The sequence below is a fragment of the Schistocerca nitens genome, chromosome 7, assembly GCF_023898315.1.
Source record: "Schistocerca nitens isolate TAMUIC-IGC-003100 chromosome 7, iqSchNite1.1, whole genome shotgun sequence".
In the NCBI taxonomy this organism is placed as follows: domain Eukaryota; kingdom Metazoa; phylum Arthropoda; class Insecta; order Orthoptera; family Acrididae; genus Schistocerca; species Schistocerca nitens.
The window spans coordinates 217,677,994-217,698,630 of NC_064620.1; the positions used below are offsets into that span (position 1 = coordinate 217,677,994).

Here is a 20,637-nt window from a genome sequence, read left to right on the forward strand (position 1 = left end):
TGAATATGTCAGCCGATGTCGCTAATAAAAAACAACTGGTCTTAAAAAAACTTGTGTGATGTAAGAAAGTACATTACACAAGCCTGTAGTTGGAGAAATGTTATGTTAAGCAGTGAAGTGCATTAAGCTTCTCCAAGCAGTTCCAATCATGACAGCAACAGCAGAACAGTCATTTAGAGTCCTTAGACATCTGAAGTCATATCTCCGATCAACAATGGGATAGAAGCGATTGAACAACTTAACTGTTCTCCATGCCCACCGAGATGTTTTGGATGAATTGGATATCCGACCATTCATCAACGACTTCATATTCAGTAACCCAGTCAGACGGTCAACATTTATACCTTTCTAAGGACACTCTAGCCCAAATAATGGCATTTAGAGCAACATTAAAATTCTTTACAAAATAGAGAATTAAATACATACATAATGTGAAATTTTCAGTTTCGAAATATTAGTACTAGTTTAGTACTGTATTCCTTTATTATTATAGTACTGTATTCGTTATTTTCAAATACTTAAATAAGTTTAGGGTGTAAGACCTAATTAAAACCTGCTATTTACATATTTTTGACTGAAAGTATTAGACATACTGTATTAACTATATTAACTGTATTAAAGCATTAACTTTGAGATGTTGTTTTTATTTAATGAACCCTGAGCCTTATTCAAAGTAAGCTTAAATTAGCTATTTCACTTATTAATCAAAGTGCTATTACTGTGCAACAGCAATATTTTATGTTTTACTCTTTTAATGATAGTTTAGGATATATTTAAGTATAATTTCAGTATTTTCAGAGCTATATATTCACTGCTCTGTAATAGTCTATAAGAATGATTATTACTGTAAATTAAATAAGCTTTTTACGAAAATACTGAGTGTGTTTATGTTTTGTTTCTTTTTTCAAAGCAGAAAAAATGGGTCAGGCGTGTCGAGTTTCCCAGAGTGTCAAGTTATCGAGGGTCCAGTTTTTGGGGTTCTAATGTTGATCATATGACTCTAGAAAGCTTAAAAAAAACTTTAAAACTCACTACTTTTCATGTAAAATTTAGAAAATTTCCCAGGCAAGACCTCCACTATGCCCCCCCCCCACCCCCCAACATTTTTTTATAAATTAACGCCCCTGGGCCCATAATTTAGCGGATAACTCCTATTGCCTTTCTTGAATATTGGTGTGACCCACACAACTTTCCAGTCTTTGGGTATGGATCTTTTGTTGAACGAGTGGTTGTATATGATTGTTAATTATGGAGCTATTGCATCAGCATACTCTGAAAGTAACCTAATTGGTATGCAGACTGGACCAAAAGACTTGCTTTTATTAAGTGATTTAACTTGTTTCACTGCTATCCTTCTATAAATCCAAAGAAAATTTATGAATACAAAAGAAATCTCTCTGTTATCAACATTGCCAAACAGAGCGAGAGCCTTGGTCATCAATATTGGCATCTAGTATTTCAAGCCGAAGGAGTGAATAATAAATGGGATGCCTTTCTAGATACATTATCTTATCATCTAAATAATACTATACCCATCAGAGAGATAAATATTAATAAGAATAAGGCAAGACAGTGAAGACCTGTGGAATTTGATAATTCTACCAAAGAACTGAAAGAAAAAAATAGAAGAAATGTATATGATACAAAGAGAGACAAAAAAATGAGCACAGGTATAAATATAAATAATACAAGTGCCAGTTTCGCAAGCAAGTCAAAAGATTGAAGGCTGGAAAGATTAACTCGAAATTACAAAATTCAGATTGTGTCTCCAAGACCTGCTGGTCAATAGTAAATGAAATAAGAGACAATAAAACAAAACTAAAAGGTAATATCAGCATACAGATATCTAATAACAATATTGATGTCACCAGTCCTCAAGAGATAAGTAACATTTTTAATGACTATTTCATAGATATCATAGAATCTCACTTTTGTACCACAGATAAAGTACCTGTTGGAAGTCTTGCTGAGGACAATTCTGAAGCTAATCAACTCCATGAACTTCAAATCAAGGATATTTTTAGCTCATCAGAGAATGTAAGAACAAAAAATCCGCTGCCTGGCATGAAATTTCTCCATTTTTACTTAAACACTGCGAAAAAAATCTAGCATATCCTTTGGTACATCTAATAAATAGCGTCTTAAAAGGAGGAGTGTTCCCTGACATACTAAAATTAACCATTGTTTAACCACTCCACAAAATAAGGTGATAAAGAACTAGTAGAAAATTACAGACCACTCGCCTTAACTTCCATTTTTAGCAAGTTACTTGAAAAAATAATTCTGAAATATATGTTGGAGCATTATAATAAGCACAACATCCTGGGAGATTTTCAGCATGGTTTCAGAAGTGGTGGTAGCACCACGACTGCAACACTTCAATTTATGCTGAAAGCTCTTGACAAAATTGATGAAGACATGCAAGTAGCTAGAGTTTCCCTAGACCTATCAATGGCTTTTGATAGGGTTGATCATAAGGTACTTCTGTCAAAACTGGCCAGAGATGGCATATGTGGAAAACTATTGCACCTCATCACATCATACTTAAAAAACAGAAGACAGTGTACCTCAGTCCCACACAATAATGGAGAAACAATAAAAAGTTATACATCAAGGATTAGGAATATTAATTTGGTGTGCCTCAGGGATTAATAATCGGTCGCTTCCTTTTTTTATGTTACATTAATGACTTCCCAAAGATAGTAAAAAATGATACCTTCATTACAATGTATGCAGATGACACTTCAGGCCTTTGTTGGGGAAATGATATTTTTAATCTCAGCATAGAGGTAAAAAAATTTATAGATGTCGCAAAGGAAAAGTTTGAAAATGACAGTCTAAAAATCAACTTACAAAAAACAAATATAATCCCCTTCAATGTTGGTGATTTGAAAACTTATATTGATTCTCAAGATAGTAATATTTTAGGGAGAATCTGCAGTGAGTGTAAATTCCTAGGTATATGCATAGACAGCAAACTACTATGGACACAACAAATTGACGATGTATGTGCAAGGCTATCATCTAGCCTATATGTTTTAAGAAGAATAGCTCCATACATCAATACCCAAACAATGAGGATGATGTATTATGGTTTAATATGTCCATTTCTAGCATATGGTCTTGCACTGTGGGGCGGGGCTTCCAAAACTCATGTAGACCAAGTATTTAAACTTCAGAAAACAGCCTTGAGAATATTAGGCAAAAAAGATGCTAGAACATCATGTAAGGGATTGTTTATAGAATTTAAAATTCTATCTACTCTATGTATATGTTTGAAACAATAGTATCAACTGTAGAAGATAAGAAATATGCATGTCATAATGCAGAAATTTGTGATCACAATAATAGACAAGTACAAAATTACCATATGATACACAGAAGACTGAAAAAACAGCAAACAGTCCATATATTATTGGAGCAAAATACTTCAGTGCACTGCCAAATGAACAAAAAATAATAACTGGAGAGACATGCAAAAAACATCTAAAAGCATGGCTCATTACGCAGTGCTTCTATAGCCTACTGTAGGAACTAAAATCTAAAGTATTATTATGTCAAATAATTTGGGCTACATTCTTAAGTTCCTATTATAAAGTAAAATTAGATTGTATACTGTTGTATTGTACTACCAATTGCTATGCATGTAATTACATGTTTCACGCAAATAAATTACAAGTTACAAGTTACTCCTGGGTTATCTGTTTCTAAGTTACTCATGTTAGCAGTTGTTCTTGATTTTAATTCTGGAATATTTACTTTGTCTGCCTTGGTGAAGGAAATTCGTAAGATTGTGTTTAGCTTTAGCTTTAGCAGCACTGTCATCGATAGTATAGCCATTGCTGTCACATAGAAAAGGCATTGACTGTATCTTGCCGCTAGCATACTTAACATACAACCATAACCTCTTTGGATTTTCTGCCAGATACAGAGACAAAGTTTCATTGCGGATTGCATTGAAGTCTGCCCTAAATTTCGAGCTTCTGTAGAAGATCAACAGTCTTGGGATTTTATGTTATATTTACATAACATCAAATACACTCTTAGACATAAAAATAAAATCGACGCACCACAAAGGAATTATCCGAATGGGACAAAAATCAGTAGATGTGCTGTACCTATACAGACAAACAAATGACTACATTTTCAGAAAAAATGGATGATTTATTCTAGAAAAAGAGATTCACAAATTGAACAAGTCAATAACATCTTGGTTCAATTCTAACTCTTATACAAGCAGCTATTCGGCTAGGCATTGATTGACAGAGTTGTTGCATGTCCTCCTGAGGGATATCATGCTGAATTCTGGGCAATTGGTGCATTAGATCATCAAAATCCCAAAATGTCCATAATGCTCCAAACATTCTCATTTGGGGAGAGATCCGGCGACCTTTCTGGTGTAGGTAGGGTCTGGAAAGCATGAATATAAACAGAACAAACTCTACGGTCAGGCATAATCTTGCTGAAATGTAAGCCCATGATGGCTTGCCATCAAAACAGCACGTAGAATATCATCGATGTATCGCAGTGCTGCAAGGGGGATAACAACCAAAGAAGTCCTGCTATGAAATGAAAGAGCATCCCAGTGTCAGGAGCTCATTGTTGGTGCCAAAGTGGCCCATAATACTGGCTAGCCCCTTCTAACCGCTCTACACACACACACACACACACACACACACACACACACACACACATATATATATATATATATATATATATATATATATATATATATATATATATATATATATATATATATATATATATTGCTATTTCTCTATATGTATGATTTTAGGTTTGTACTAAGCTGTTGCATTAAGTCCAAGTCAAATAAAAAATTAGAAATGTACTTTACAGCTTTGCATCAGGGCCCATTTGTTATAATCATTCATGTAGTGAAGAGGCAAAGGCAGGTGGAACTACTGTGTAAGACTGTGGAATGCTTGCCAATGGTTACAGTGACCCACAACATGTTACGAGCAACAGCAGATTATTTACATGGTGTAATCCTTCTACTGATGGTATTCTCTTTAGCAAAGAGGAAGATAACATTGAAATGAAGTGTAGATACTGCAGAACCTTTGTGTAATTGAATTTCCAATGAACAACACAGCAAACACCACACATGAACAAACAATAAAAACATTCTTCTTCTTCTTAAATTAAGTGTAGATACTGCAGAACCTTTATGTCATTGAATTTCAAATGAACAACACAGTACGAACCACACATGAACAAACATAAAAATATTCTTCTTCTTTTCCTTCTTTTTGTTTGCAGCTACTTAGGACCATAGGATTTGACAACTGCTCACTTGACGAAAGGTCAGTTCCTGAAGACTGGAAAGTAGCTCAGGTCACACCAATATTCAAGAAAGGAAATAGGAGTAACCCACTGAATTACAGACCCATATCACTGACCTCAATTTGCTGTAGCATTTTGGAGCATATACTGTACTCGAACATTATGAATCACCTTCAAGAAAATGACTTATTGATACATAACCAACACGGATTTAGAAAATATTGTTCTTGTGCAACAAAGCTAGCTCTCTATTCCCATGAAGTAATGAGTGTTGTTGACAAGGGATCTCAGATCGATTCCATGCTCCTGGATTTCCAGAAGGCTTTTAATACCATTCCTCACAAGTGACTATTAATCAAATTGCATGCATATGGAGTAATCATTTCAGTTGTGTGACTGGATTTGTCATTTCCTCTCAGAGAGGTCACAGTTCATAGTGATAGACGGTAAATCACCAAGAAGAATAGAAGTGATATCTGGCATTCCACAAGGTAGTGTCATAGGCCCTCTGCTGTTTCTGATTTACATAAATGATCTAGGTGATAATTTGAGCAGCCCCCTAAGGTTGTTTGCAGATGACACTGTAATTTACCATCTAGTAAAATCATCAGACAATCAATTCCAATTACAAAATGTTCTCGAGAGAATTTCTGTATGGTGCGAAAAATGGCAATTGGCACTAAACAAAGAAAAGTGTGAGGTCATCCACATGGGTACAAAAAGAAATCTGATAAATTTTGGGTATACGATAAATCGCACAAATGTAAGGGCTGTCAATTCGACTAAATACCTAGGAATTACAATTACGAGCAACTTAAATTGGAAAGACCACTTAGATAATATTGTGGGGAAGGCAAAACAAAGACTGCACTTTGTTGGTAGAACACTTAGAAGATGTGACAAACCCACTTAAGAGACAGCCTACATTACACTTGTCCATCCTCTGCTGGAATATTGCTGTGTCGTGTGGGATCCTTACCAGGTAGGACTGACGGAGGACATCGAAAAAGTGCAAAGGAGGGCAGCTCGTTTAGTGTTATCGTGCAAAGGGGTGAGAACGACACTGATATGATAGACGAGTTGGGGTGGCAGTCACTGAAACAAAGGTGGTTTTATTTGTAGCGAGATCTATTTATGAAATTTCAATCACCAGCTTTCTCTTTTGAATGCAAAAATATTTTGTTGACACCCACCTACGCAGAGAGAAATGATCATCATAATAAAATAAGAGAAATCAGAGCTCGAACGGAAAGATTTAGGTGTTCCTTTTTCCCACGTGCCATTCGAGAGTGGAATGGTAGAGAAGTAGTATGAATATCGTTTGATGAACCCTCTGCCAGGCACTGAAGTTTGAATTGCAGAGTAACCATGTAGATGTAGATGTAGACAGGAGTCTTCTGTTTCGTCTAAGCCCAGAAAGCTTTCTTTTTCTGGCTGTGAAGAAGCTTCCTCTTCTCTGCACGCTTCGTTCTGCTGGTTCCTGTACTCACTTTGTAGGTAAGAAACATTGGGAATACCTCTTGTAGATTGGTCTACTGGAATTTGGAACTGTCCTGTATGGTTTCTAACATAATTTCAAATTGCTCCAGGTCTGATTTCGCTGTGGTGATCCATTTTGTCTTGGAGGCTTTCCCCCTACAGTAACTGTCATGGTGAAGATTTTTTTTTAACATTTATCCATCAAATTATTTTATTGTGTTGAGTGTTTATGCCTGTGGGTTCTCCAAAATGATTATTTCATGCTTCATTTTGTGGCTTTTTGTGCAGAAAAAAATTATCTTATGGGCATATTAAACACCATAAATTTATTTACTCAACAGTATAGTAATTTTCTTATCAAATGAGCAGCTTTGAGACTTCATAGCCACATATAAGCTACAATTCTGTTCCAGGTTTGAGGACATCACGACGACAACTGAAACTCTATCTCACATTGTCCCTATGCGGGAATTTTGTCTAATGAGACACATTGGTCGTCTCGTCCATGAAATAAGAGGGTAAGTGTTCAAATTCACGTGCTGTGGTGCTATTATAGGGCAACAAAGCATCAAAAAAGCATTAAGAGTAAGAAAAATCCATCACAAAACACATCAGACTACCATCAAGCAGCACTTTCAGTCGCTAAGCAGCAGTCTTCTGCTTGGTTCTCAGCAGCTGATGCCCTTGCAGACCACGCAGAGGAAGTGTTGTAATTCAATAGCTGCAGTGCCATTACGTACTATTCTGGTCAGTAAAAATGTAACACCAGGAAAATTGTTACTTATAGTGTGTTCACAATATAGAAGGTAGATTATATGATTAAATTTGTGGGTGATTTACAGTTGTACAGGGTGTGAAATTTAGCACACACCTCCAGTAGCAAACGGCAACTGTAACCCAGCTAGGCACTGAGCTGGGGTGGCAGATATGAGTACCTCACTCCAAACTGCTTCATCTGTGTGTCAGAGTTCATCAGTCATAGTGGTTAGTGAGAGATGGCACATCCATCTCTCGGCAACCCATGATCAGATGTTTTCAGTAGGTGTGAGATTTGGAGACTGTGCTGGCCATTGCAACTGTAGAGCACCCTCTGCATTGAGGTAGGTCAGGTCAGCATAGCCAATATGTGATCTTGTGCTATTACCTTATTGAAAGGTAACATGTGCTGTCCATACTACTGGCTATGTGAACTACATGTGATTGTGTTGTGTGCCAGTGGCACCCTATATCATTTCACCAGGTGCTGAGCCTGTGTAGCAATGATCAGTTCAGTCTGGTTAAGTTCATTTCCCTCAGAGCATCCATCATGGTGCTGTTTGCAGAGCTGGATCTCATCTGGAAAGATGAAATGGTGTCACTTGTAACATGACCGTTTAAATGGTGTAATTTAATTGGTGTGATAGCCTATGGGAGATCCAGGGAAATAAGGAAGAGTTGATCACCCCAGTTAGTGCGAAAGTCTATATAGATTCTAAAAATTGGAATATAGCTGTTTACATTCTTTAAGATAGTGATTTTGATGATTTCAATACAAGATTGTGCAGTTTGAAAATACGAATTACAGAATGTAGATTAATAAACCATTGCAAACACTCCAAAGTAACAATCAGGTCAAAAGAATATCATTAATGTTGCCAAAACCCAGAAAATATAGAGTTACAATTGTACATAATCTACAAAACTAAACAAATATTTAATCCCATAATGGATTTTATTACTAACGTGTTTCCTGGGTCTTTTCGTTAAACTGAACAATAATAACAAATAGGTCTTACTGCAAGATTTTTATATATTTATGTTGTCTGCATTCATTGAATACTCCCTTTGTCAGAAATGTTTCAGGACACTTTTTTTTTTAAAAAAAAAGGGGGAAATTGCACATAATGATCCCAGCTCCTATCAAAGTAGTCCCCTTGGGTATTTATGTACAGTTGCCAACATTTCTTGACGTTTTGGCAGAAAGCAGGAAAATTTTCAACTGTGATGCTTTCAAGCTCATTTTTACAGCTCATTGGATGTCTATGGTATCTTGATGAAGCATTCCTTTGAGTCGAAAGGTGAGAGGTTGGGCAAATATGATGGTTGTGGGATGGCAATAACAGAATGTCTGGCCAGGTACTCGGTAACAGATAAAGCAGTAATGGGTTTTGCATTGTCATGCAATAGGAGCCAGTTCTGAGTAAGCCACAAATCATGGCAGCTATGTCAAATTTCTTGTTGTGAATGTTTTGAGCCTTGATGTAATGAGTTTGGTTCACTGTTTGACTGGGAGGAATGTACTCATAGTGAACTAATCCCTTACTATCAAAGATTAAAATCAGCATTGTCTTTGTTCTTGAAGCTTGTTCTTTGACTTTTGTTTGACTTTTTTCGAGGTTGGTGATATAAGTCTCTGCCATTCAGCACTTTGACACTCATGTGAGGGTCATGCTGGTAGCACCAACTTTCATCTCCAGCAATAATCTTTGATAGCAATGTGGGATCGCATCAGCTCTGTCCAGTATTTCAGCAGAAATTCTTTGTGTTTCCTCTTTATTTCATTTGTTAGTGTGTGGGAGATGAGTTTTGCATTAAGTTTCTGTTTCCCTAAATCCTTACGTAAAGTCTTATAACACACATCACGATTCAAATTAAGCTCTCCTGATAACACACTCAGAGTTACATGAATCTTCATGCAATAGCTGCCTTACATGTTCCATATTTGCATTGGTATGTGCAGTACACGGGTGACCAGATCGGGGGTCGTCTTGCACTGAATCTCTGCCTTCACAAAACCTTTTGTGTGGCTTGAAAACACAATTTATTGAAAGTTCATTGCTTGCATATGCTTGCTTAATCATTGTCCACATTTCACTATGGGTTTTCCTCAGCTTAGCACAGAACTTAATGCTCACTCTTTGCTCACAATCAGCATCCATTGTGTTACTGTAAGTAACGTGCCAAGAAACCAAACAGTGCATTGCTAAGCACAGCTCTGCCACCTAGTAAGTTTACATGGAAACATGGTCAAGGTCATTTCCAGGATGTACACATACCAGTTAACATAAAAACAAAGTTTGTTACTTTTTAGTACTGCAAACACTGAAATAAAAAGACCTGTCCAGACAAAAGGAGTACATCTTTGAATAAAAACTGTATTTCATAACAGTTTCCTTATACTTCATAGTACCACAAGTTCATCAATTTAGCCAACTATAACATTACAACATGTGCTTGTTAAGATTCACTACACCACAACATGGTATCAAACAGCACAGTTGGCCAGGAATCGCCGTTTTCATTAAATGTGAGCCTATTCTATTACTTTACACACTACTGTGCCTGTTTTGATGTTCGATGCACCATTGTCAGGTCACCTCTCTCTGCTTCCACTTTAAGGGGAATTGGGCAGACACATACTTCGACATGGAAGGCTCATGCATGAAGTCATTGAATGGAAAATTAAAGGAATGGTAGGACGAGGAAGAAGAAGAATTCAACTTTTGGATGGCATGAAAGATAGAAAGAGATACAGCAGACTGAAGGAAGAAGCTGAAGACGGGGAACATTGGCATCATAAATTCTCCATACAAAGACACAGACCTGCCATTAGGCAGAATACTACATAATAATAATAATAATAATAATAATAATAATAATGACAGCCACAGTGCTGACAGTCTGTGGTGCTCCAGACATTGTCACACTGTTTTTGCAAATACTTGTGTTTTACCTAACAACCCCATTTCCTTACTCAAGGCACATGATGCAACTGTAAGGCTAGGCGCAAATTGAGAAGCGTATAGCACGTGTGACATGACAAGACAATACAGCGCGACACGCACGTGCCGCAGGGGTCGCGCGGGTCCAGCGCATATTGCGATGCGTACACCATACTTCGCACGCGCCGACTGGCGACGCTCTGCGCTGACTGAACCGAAGCGCGCGCAACCTCTTATCTTTCTCAAACGATTTTACAGAAACTATTCTCTGAAAATATATGATTTTTGCCTGACTTGTAGCGTTATATGTCAGCTTCGTGACGAAGTGCTGATCACCTCGCTAATGACCATTCTTATTGTGATGTACACATTTTAGTAAGACACTACGCAAAACTCAAAGTTTGCAACGAAAATTAGGGGTCGCTATGATTTTGCGTTTGGTGCGTATTACACCATATGTTGCTGCGTATGAAATTTAGCTAACATGTTGAATTTTTGTTCAGACTTGGGAGGAGATCTCTATCTGCCTCCGATCTCGAGAAAATGGATCCCATGTAGCGCGCTCACTTCCGATCTCACGCCCGCGAGAATGAAATACTCGCAACATCTCTCGTATCTCCTAAACCGCTCGAGACATCGAAACGAAAGTTTGGCGAATGATAGCACACAAGGAGGAGAGTGTTTTGCCAATTATTAAATGTTGTGACTTGGCAAGACAGGCAAGCCACTATGAGGTGAAGCCGAAAGGCACGCGTTTAAGCTCACGCAGGATGGCGTGACGTCTGGAACAGGATAAGTAATGAAGACTAGCAAATAAAGTACGTAGCTTCTGGAATACTTAACTTTAATCCATAATTGGTGAACATCGCTCTTGACGGTACATGCATCACAAGATAAATAGCAAATTATAATGGCGCCTTGCTAGGTCGTAGCAAATGACGTAGCTGAAGGCTATGCTAACTATCGTCTCGGCTAATGGGAGCGTAATTTGTCAGTGAACCATCGCTAGCAAAGTCGGCTGTACAACTGGGACGAGTGCTAGGACTTCTCTCTAGACCTGCCGTGTGGCGGCGCTCGGTCTGCAATCACTGATAGTGGCGACACGCGGGTCCGACGTATACTACCGGACCGCGGCCGATTTAACCCTTTGTTTCCTGACATAAGAAAAAATTTACTTTTTAACATTTTCTTTGCAGAATTTATGCTATTGTGGCCTCAAATGACGGTAGGATTTTTTGGAAAATTTTGTTTTATTTTTCACAACTTTTTCCTCTCCTGGTACTCTGAAGTACCGTCAGACTCCATGGACAGAATCACAACATGCGCAGAAAAATGCTCCAATTTTTATAACCTGTACTTTATTCCACATAAATATTAAATATTTTTACATTAGAAAATTAATTAACAGAAATGTGATATTTCTCATTTATTTTCTAATTTCGCATAAATTTATTCTGGAGCAACTTCACAATACTTAGTAACTTAGCTATACATTTTTGACAGTATATACATATCACATATTTAGTGATACCTCATGAAATTGTAGGAAACAGTTCTTTTTCTCATTGCAGCACAAATACACTTTACATGTACTACATTGTGAATGTGGTCTCGACTGAATTTTATTTTTCGCACACATTTCGCATCGTCCTCTTTTACAATTGAACACTACAAAATGATTTCCTCGGTTGCCAAGACGTACACCCTTCAGAACAGAAAAGTTATCCTTCCTTCTCTTTGGGAGAGTTATTTCATCTTTACCAGAGTTTTTCTTTTTGAGGTTTGGCACTTGCTGTTCATTCATTAGCCCTAGTGCCACAGCACGCCTGAATTACAGCAGTGGCAGTGCCCCATGTAGATCACTGAAAATGAAGTAAGCATTGACAAAAGCAATTTCTATTGCTCCCCAGAAGAGACGGTGCCACCATTTCTTTGATCGCTTGTCAAGAGCATAAGTTGAACGTAATCTGTCTGCATGATCCACACCACCCACGTTTTTATTGTAATCACATACAATAACTGGACATGGTATAGTCATACTATTTCCATCTTTTGTTTTTTTGTCACTACGCTCTGTTCAGTGCCATGGAAGTTTGACGCAAAATACACTACTTTATTTTCCTTTCATTGAAATACTGTTAGGTCTAAAGATGACTCCCTGTGATCTGATTTAGACATTTTTCTTTAGGTAAATTCTCTGGCAAACCTTTCCTGTTTGTTCTAATTGTTCCACAGGCAAATGTATTTACCGATTTCTGTGTGAGAAAAAGTGGACAGAACAACTAGTGAGAGGTAACGCATTGTTGCTACAATAAAGTGTTCGCACAACCTGACGGTACTAATAAGTCCGCCTTATATTTTCCACTTTATCTCATTCACTTGTAACGTAATGCTTCAAACTATTATAAAAAAACAAAGAAGGTAAGTACGTACAATGGAAAACTCAACGGAAGTTTCAATAAATTACGCACAAATTCAGGCAACACCATGGAAACAAGCACATACAATCTTCTGTTTTCACAGCAGCGCACGAAAAACAATTTCAAGCTCTGGCCGCCAGAGAGGTCTATGTATTGCACAATAACATCTATGAAACAGTAGAGCAGAGTTACTGTTACGTACCGACAGGCTCTCAGATCACGAAACTGCACCACGAGAAAATAATGAGAGTCAAAACTTACTGGTACTTTTAAGTACCGTCAGGCAACAAAGGGTTAAAGGCTACCACCTAGCAAGTGAGGTGTCTGGCGGTGACACAACATTAAACACACGGAACTTTCTTATCTATGGCGATATATCACTACTTATACTTCTTTTTTATTTATTTCAGTCCAGTGACTGTAATTGTTTAAGAGTTATCGACAGCTAGCGAAACAAGAGCTTCCTAGTATGAAAATAAACATGAAATTTCTTCTTTTATGTTACTGCAGACCGATACTATGAGGTTTTTCGTAAGCTATTGAACTCTGTGATTGCCAATTACTTGTTTAATGAGGCCCTCCGTTTCGGAATTCTGTCTCAATAGCTGCTGTGAGTTGGGCAAATTACATTGTGACAAAGGAAGTACAATTAAACCAGTCACCAAGAGATATGTGGCCTTTACTCATAAATGGTGATGCTTCTTCGAATGAGAAAAGGTTAACAACTCACACAAAAACAGATTGGCAGTTCTGTTAGAATTTTGGTGGAATCCCCGTAACCCATTGTATTTTTAACACTGAGCGACTGGAATGGAAATTTACCAAAGGATTTTATTACTTCTCTTGATCTGAGCAGTATTCAAATAATGACGAGCGTTCCTTCAGGCGGAATGATAGGCACATGCCAGATACTGTTTACTCACCTAGGGCTTGCCAAACTGACGCGTGATCGCGAATAAAATAGTTGTTATTGAGAAAAATAAACAATTGGTCTGTCGCACAACACAATGGTCAGTGTATTGTCAGCAGCGAAGGATAATGCGCCCGACAGGAATGCACAAGCTAGCCATGTGTGCCTTGTGAGATGCAGTTCGAAAAACATTGTCATGAAAGTAGATCTGCCTTTGTCAGCAGCACATTTCAACAAATTAAATATATCTAATCATAACACTCTTTTAGGATATTCCTACTTTCGTAATAATACCGACCATTTTCTTCATTTGTGTAGCCTGTTGTTGTATAATTAGTTTGTCAATGCTGATAATGTCCATGCAACAATTGAAAAGCTTTTTCTCATCAAGACGAACCAATTAAAACATTGTTATTTGTGACTGCTTTTCGACTGTTTCTAGCTTGCAGTGGAAATATGTTGTTCACATGCTTGTAGTACAGTGTGTCGTATTACATTATTACATCCATATCAGAGCAATCACAGTGAAACTTCTATACTTCAGATCTTGGTCACTTTTTGCCACAAGAATAAAGGGATCACACCTGTGGAGATTAACCATTTCTAAATTTTTGTAACACATCGTACAGATACGCTAGTTTACTAGGCAGTGAGAATATAACCTTGCCTTACTTCCCTGCCTTGATTCTTAATCTCATGATTTTATAATATTCCTTGCTTCCTTATTCAACCCTCTGTCCCTTCTTGCGATCTGAAAACATTGCGGAGGCATATGGTGCAATTCCAGTGGCCAATGGCTCATCAGTTACTGAAGTATACATTTTTCTTGACAGAAGAAAAACAAAACAAAACTATGCAGATATAAATAACAAAAGTATAACGTGCTAACGAAGAAAGTGGAGCGTTTAAGGGGCTCCGGAAAGGCTCAAAATCATGAAAAGTTCAATTTTTACTTTTTTGCGTTTTCTGAATCTGCAGACTATTACCTTTTAATAGATATATAATTTATTCAATTCCGAAGACTACAACTATTTTTAAATTTTTTTGAAATGTGTTCTACATGGGCGTGACCCACTGTGGCGCTGTTAAACTGCTGTCAAATGGTGTTATTATTAACGTCTGTGTTCATCAGGTACATTTTAGTGATGTGAGATAAAGTATGTGTTGTGGCTAACCTGTGATGGTTCAATATATATCGCTGGTGTGATTGTCGATTGTTTCATGTTTATTTACTCTGTCGTTATCTCGAAAATATTCGTAATTAATTCTGTTTCTTGAGTCTCTGTTTTGTTGAAGTATAATAATGAGTAAAAGTAAAGTTATTAGAAATCCTCTGAAGGCTTTTAAGAAAAGGAGAAATGTTGGAAAGCCAAAGGTATGTGTTATTACTGTAAACAATAAAGACGATAACCAAGTGAGTGAACCTAACCTCTCAAGTACATCTGCCCATAGCAGTCAAAGTGGGAAAGAAAATACTTCACAGAAGAAGCTTGGTTCAATGAGTGAAAACTATGAATGTTTTATGGGCGAATCGGATGTGAATGAAATATTTGATATGTCGGTTCTCAAAGGAATTTTTTCAAACTGTGTAAGATGTATTCATTGTAGTGAAATTGGTCTGGAACTCTCCATAATAAAGCATGTAGGACTTGCTAGTGAAATACAACTGAAATGTGATAAGTGTTCATACATGACCACCTTTTGGAACAGTGTTGCAGTAACTGCAACTGAAGAAAATGGTAGCAAAATCTACGAACACAACATTAGATTTGTTTATTCCTTGCGTTCAGTTGGTAAGGGTGCTACTGCAGGTGCAATTTTCTGTGGCATCATGAATCTTCCAAATCTCCCAACCAAGTTTACGACCTATAATAAATTAATAGGGTCTAAAGTAGAAGATGTCTGTATAGAATCTATGAAGAACGCTGTGGTAGAGGCAGTAATGGAAAATAATGGTAACAGAGATTTGACTGCAGCGTTCGATGGTACCTGGCATAAACGGGGACACACATCTCTTCATGGTGTAGTATCTGCCACCAGTATGTATACAGGGAAAGTTTTAGATGTAGCAGTAATATCAAAGTATTGTAGATGTCCACAAAAATATAAAGGTACACATGAAAATAATTGCAAAGCTAACTATAGTGGCAGTAGTGGAGGAATGGAAGTGGCTGGTGTTGCCAGTATATTCCAGCATTCTGAGGCGTGTGATAAAGTGCGATATGTTAATTACCTTGGTGACGGTGATTCTAAAAGTTTCAAACATGTTCAAGGACTGAAGCCCTATGGTGATGATGTTGTAGTGCAGAAATTTGAGTGTATTGGACACGTACAGAAGCGAATGGGAACAAGACTTCGGCGACTGAAAGCTTCGTACAAAAAACAAAAACTCAGTGATGGTAAAGGGTTGGATGGGAAGGGAAGGTTAACTGACAGTGTAATTGACAAAATACAGAACTATTATGGAATGGCTATTAGGCAAAATACGCAAAGTGTCGACGAAATGAAGAAGGCTGTTTGGGCTCTCTTTTTTTCATACTTCTTCAACCGATGAAAATCCCCAACATAGCTTGTGTCCCAAAGAAGAAGACAGTTGGTGTAAATATAAGAAAGGATTGCTAACTGGTGAAGTGTACACTCATAAGCATAGTCTGCCTCATGCAATAATGGAGGTGATAAAACCTATTTTCAGAGACTTAGCAGCACCTGAACTGTTGAAAAAGTGTATTCACGGAAAAACTCAAAACCCCAATGAAAGTGTAAATAGTGTTATATGGTCGAGAATCCCCAAGACTGTATTTGTTGGAATAGAAACACTTCACTTTGGTGTGTATGATGTTGTTGCGACTTTCAATGATGGCAACATTGTAAGGTGCAAGGTATTTAGAAATATGGGAATGAAGATAGGTTCTAACATGGTACGATAGGTTCTAACATGGTACGAGCGATGCTTGCTTTAGACAAGGAACGCCTTCGGGCTGCAGACAGGGCTGTAAAGAGTCTAGAAATACAAGCAAGAGTAAACAGGAGGAGGAACAAGAGGAAGCTGGAGGAGGAGTTTGCAGAGGATGAAGATAATCCATCCTATGGACCTGGAATGCACTAAAAAGTTAATCCAATCTTCGTTGCTCGATTCCCAAAACTTTTATTTTCTCATACTAATTACATGTTTTCTAAGGATCTTCCTAACATATTTGTTTCAAACTTTCAGTAAATGTTACACAGTACCTTCCGCATAATTTAACACAGCCTTTTTCCAAACAACTGTATATTTTTGAATATATAAATAAAAAATTGCAAAAAAAATGTGAATTTTCATTACAATTGAAAAAAAATCATCTTTAATAACTGAACTAAAATTTTGTAAAATCCCTGTGTTAAGTTGTAGCCCATATTCCAATAAATAATCTGTAAAAAGTTCAACTTCCTACCTCAAATACTTTGTGAGGAAAGATGTAATTTATAAGCGTTATTTTAACATTGCAAGTATAGGGCGTTCCGGAGCCCCTTAAATGGTGAAAAACGAAACACTACCAAAAGGCAATAAAATTCAGTACACAGTAAGGCAAAATTTATCGTATTGGCAATACTACCACTGCTGATATGCGCCGTTCCGATGTGAGCATATGGCCGGGCTACTTTTCCGCTCCCCGCCTCAAATTTCCCACGGTGCTAGCGAGGCAAGCGCTACGCGCGGCGCGAGAAACGGCCTCAACCACAACGCCGCGCGACCTGGCCCAGGCGCGTATCGCGTCCCAGTCGCGTCGCGTCGCAATTTGCGCGGTCCCATTTGAACCTGTGATGTTACAAAAACACGCGCTGCGCTGCGTCGCGCCACACGCGCTATACGCGTCTCAATTTGCGCCTAGCCTAAGATCCTGCATGGCCAAGTGTGGAATATGTCTTTCTTCTCAGGCACAAGCCATGTAAGGATGCTCAGAATCTGCATAGCTTTGAGCATGGCCCTTCTGAACTACTAGTTTGCGTATTCATGGGATCGCACCTGACGAAAGTAGGAATATCACAGAGTGGTGGACTGCAGTATTCATAGGCTACAATGCTGCTGTTGTTGAATTCTGAAATGTGCTGGTACATCTCTGTCCATGAGGCATAACATAAGCTTTCCACAAACAACAAATATTCAAACACGAATTATGGAAGAGAAAGTTGTTGAATAGTCTTTACTTATATACAGAATCTATGATGACATTATTCCTACCTACTTTGTGTTGTTGTGCTGAAATGCTTAAATTCTAATGGCTAAGCCTGTTGTACATTTCATGCCAGTTTGCCATTTGTAGCATGTCATCTTGGACCTTGCCGTTGGTGGGGAGGCTTGCGTGCCTCAGCGATACAGATAGCCGTACCGTAGGTACAACCACAACGGAGGGGTATCTGTTGAGAGGCCAGACAAACGTGTGGTTCCTGAAGAGGGGCAGCAGCCTTTTCAGTAGTTGCAAGGGCAACAGTCTGGATGATTGACTGATCTGGCCTTGTAACAATAACCAAAACGGCCTTGCTGTGCTGGTACTGCGAACGGCTGAAAGCAAGGGGAAACTACGGCCGTAATTTTTCCCGAGGGCATGCAGCTTTACTGTATGATTAAATGATGATGGCGTCCTCTTGGGTAAAATATTCCGGAGGTAAAATAGTCCCCCATTCGGATCTCCGGGCGGGGACTACTCAAGAGGATGTTGTTATCAGGAGAAAGAAAACTGGCGTTCTACGGATCGGAGCGTGGAATGTCAGATCCCTTAATTGGGCAGGTAGGTTAGAAAATTTAAATAGGGAAATGGATAGGTTAAAGTTAGATATAGTGGGAATTAGTGAAGTTCGGTGGCGGGAGGAACAAGACTTCTGGTCAGGTGACTACAGGGTTATAAACACAAAGTCAAATAGGGGTAATGCAGGAGTAGGTTTAATAATGAATGGGAAAATAGGAAGGCGGGTAAGCTACTACAAACAGCATAGTGAACGCATTATTGTGGCCAAGATAGATACGAAGCCCACACCTACTACAGTAGTACAAGTTTATATGCCAACTAGCTCTGCAGATGACGAAGAAATTGAAGAAATGTATGATGAAATAAAAGAAATTATTCAGATAGTGAAGGGAGACGAAAATTTAATAGTCATGGGTGACTGGAATTCGAGTGTAGGAAAAGGGAGAGAAGGAAACGTAGTAGGTGAATATGGATTGGGGCTAAGAAATGAAAGAGGAAGCCGCCTGGTAGAATTTTGCACAGAGCACAACTTAATCATAGCTAACACTTGGTTCAAGAATCATGATAGAAGGTTGTATACATGGAAGAACCCTGGAGATACTAAAAGGTATCAGATAGATTATATAATGGTAAGACAGAGATTTAGGAACCAGGTTTTAAATTGTAAGACATTTCCAGGGGCAGATGTGGACTCTGACCACAATCTATTGGTTATGACCTGTAGATTAAAACTGAAGAAACTGCAAAAAGGTGGGAATTTAAGGAGATGGGACCTGGATAAACTGAAAGAACCAGAGGTTGTACAGAGTTTCAGGGAGAGCATAAGGGAACAATTGACAGGAATGGGGGAAAGAAATACAGTAGAAGAAGAATGGGTAGCTTTGAGGGATGAAGTAGTGAAGGCAGCAGAGGATAAAGTAGGTAAAAAGACGAGGGCTAGTAGAAATCCTTGGGTAACAGAAGAAATATTGAGTTTAATTGATGAAAGGAGAAAATATAAAAATGCAGTAAATGAAGCAGGCAAAAAGGAATACAAACGTCTCAAAAATGAGATTGACAGGAAGTGCAAAATGGCTAAGCAGGGATGGCTAGAGGACAAATGTAAGGATGTAGAGGCTTATCTCACTAGGGGTAAGATAGATACTGCCTACAGGAAAATTAAAGAGACCTTTGGAGATAAGAGAACCACTTCTATGAACATCAAGAGCTCAGATGGAAACCCAGTTCTAAGCAAAGAAGGGAAAGCAGAAAGGTGGAAGGAGTATATAGAGGGTCTATACAAGGGCGATGTACTTGAGGGCAATATTATGGAGATGGAAGAGGATGTAGATGAAGATCAAATGGGAGATACTATACTGCGTGAAGAGTTTGACAGAGCACTGAAAGACCTGAGTCGAAACAAGGCCCCCGGAGTAGACAACATTCCATTGGAACTACTGACGGCCTTGGGAGAGCCAGTCCTGACAAAACTCTACCATCTGGTGAGCAAGATGTATGAAACAGGTGAAATACCCTCAGACTTAAAGAAGAATATAATAATTCCAATCCCAAAGAAAGCAGGTGTTGACAGATGTGAGAATTACCGAACAATCAGTTTAATAAGCCACAGCTGCAAAATACTAACACGAATTCTTTACAGACGAATGGAAAAACTGGTAGAAGCCGACCTCGGGGAAGATCAGTTTGGATTCCGTAGAAATACTGGAACACGTGAGGCAATACTGACCTTACGACTTATCTTAGAAGAAAGATTAAGGAAAGGCAAACCTACGTTTCTAGCATTTGTAGACTTAGAGAAAGCTTTTGACAATGTTGACTGGAATACTCTCTTTCAAATTCTAAAGGTGGCAGGGGTAAAATACAGGGAGCGAAAGGCTATTTACAATTTGTACAGAAACCAGATGGCAGTTATAAGAGTCAAGGGACACGAAAGGGAAGCAGTGGTTGGGAAGGGAGTAAGACAGGGTTGTAGCCTCTCCCCGATGTTATTCAATCTGTATATTGAGCAAGCAGTGAAGGAAACAAAAGAAAAGTTCGGAGTAGGTATTAAAATCCATGGAGAAGAAATAAAAACTTTGAGGTTCGCCGATGACATTGTA

At 38.3% G+C, this 20,637-nt stretch overlaps 1 protein-coding gene across 5 annotated transcripts in view; it reads left to right on the plus strand.

Moving 5' to 3' along the window:
• Positions 1-20,637, plus strand: part of LOC126195432 (uncharacterized) — a 455,740-nt gene that overhangs the window by 364,977 nt on the left and 70,126 nt on the right. For 4 of the 5 annotated variants that reach the window (XM_049934050.1, XM_049934049.1, XM_049934046.1 and 1 more), the window contains exon 10: positions 7,197-7,301. The exons of the other annotated variant lie outside the window; for it this stretch is intronic. In XM_049934050.1, the coding sequence (XP_049790007.1) occupies positions 7,197-7,301 (105 nt within the window). The remainder of the gene's footprint in view (positions 1-7,196; positions 7,302-20,637) is intronic. 5 annotated transcript variants of the gene reach the window in all.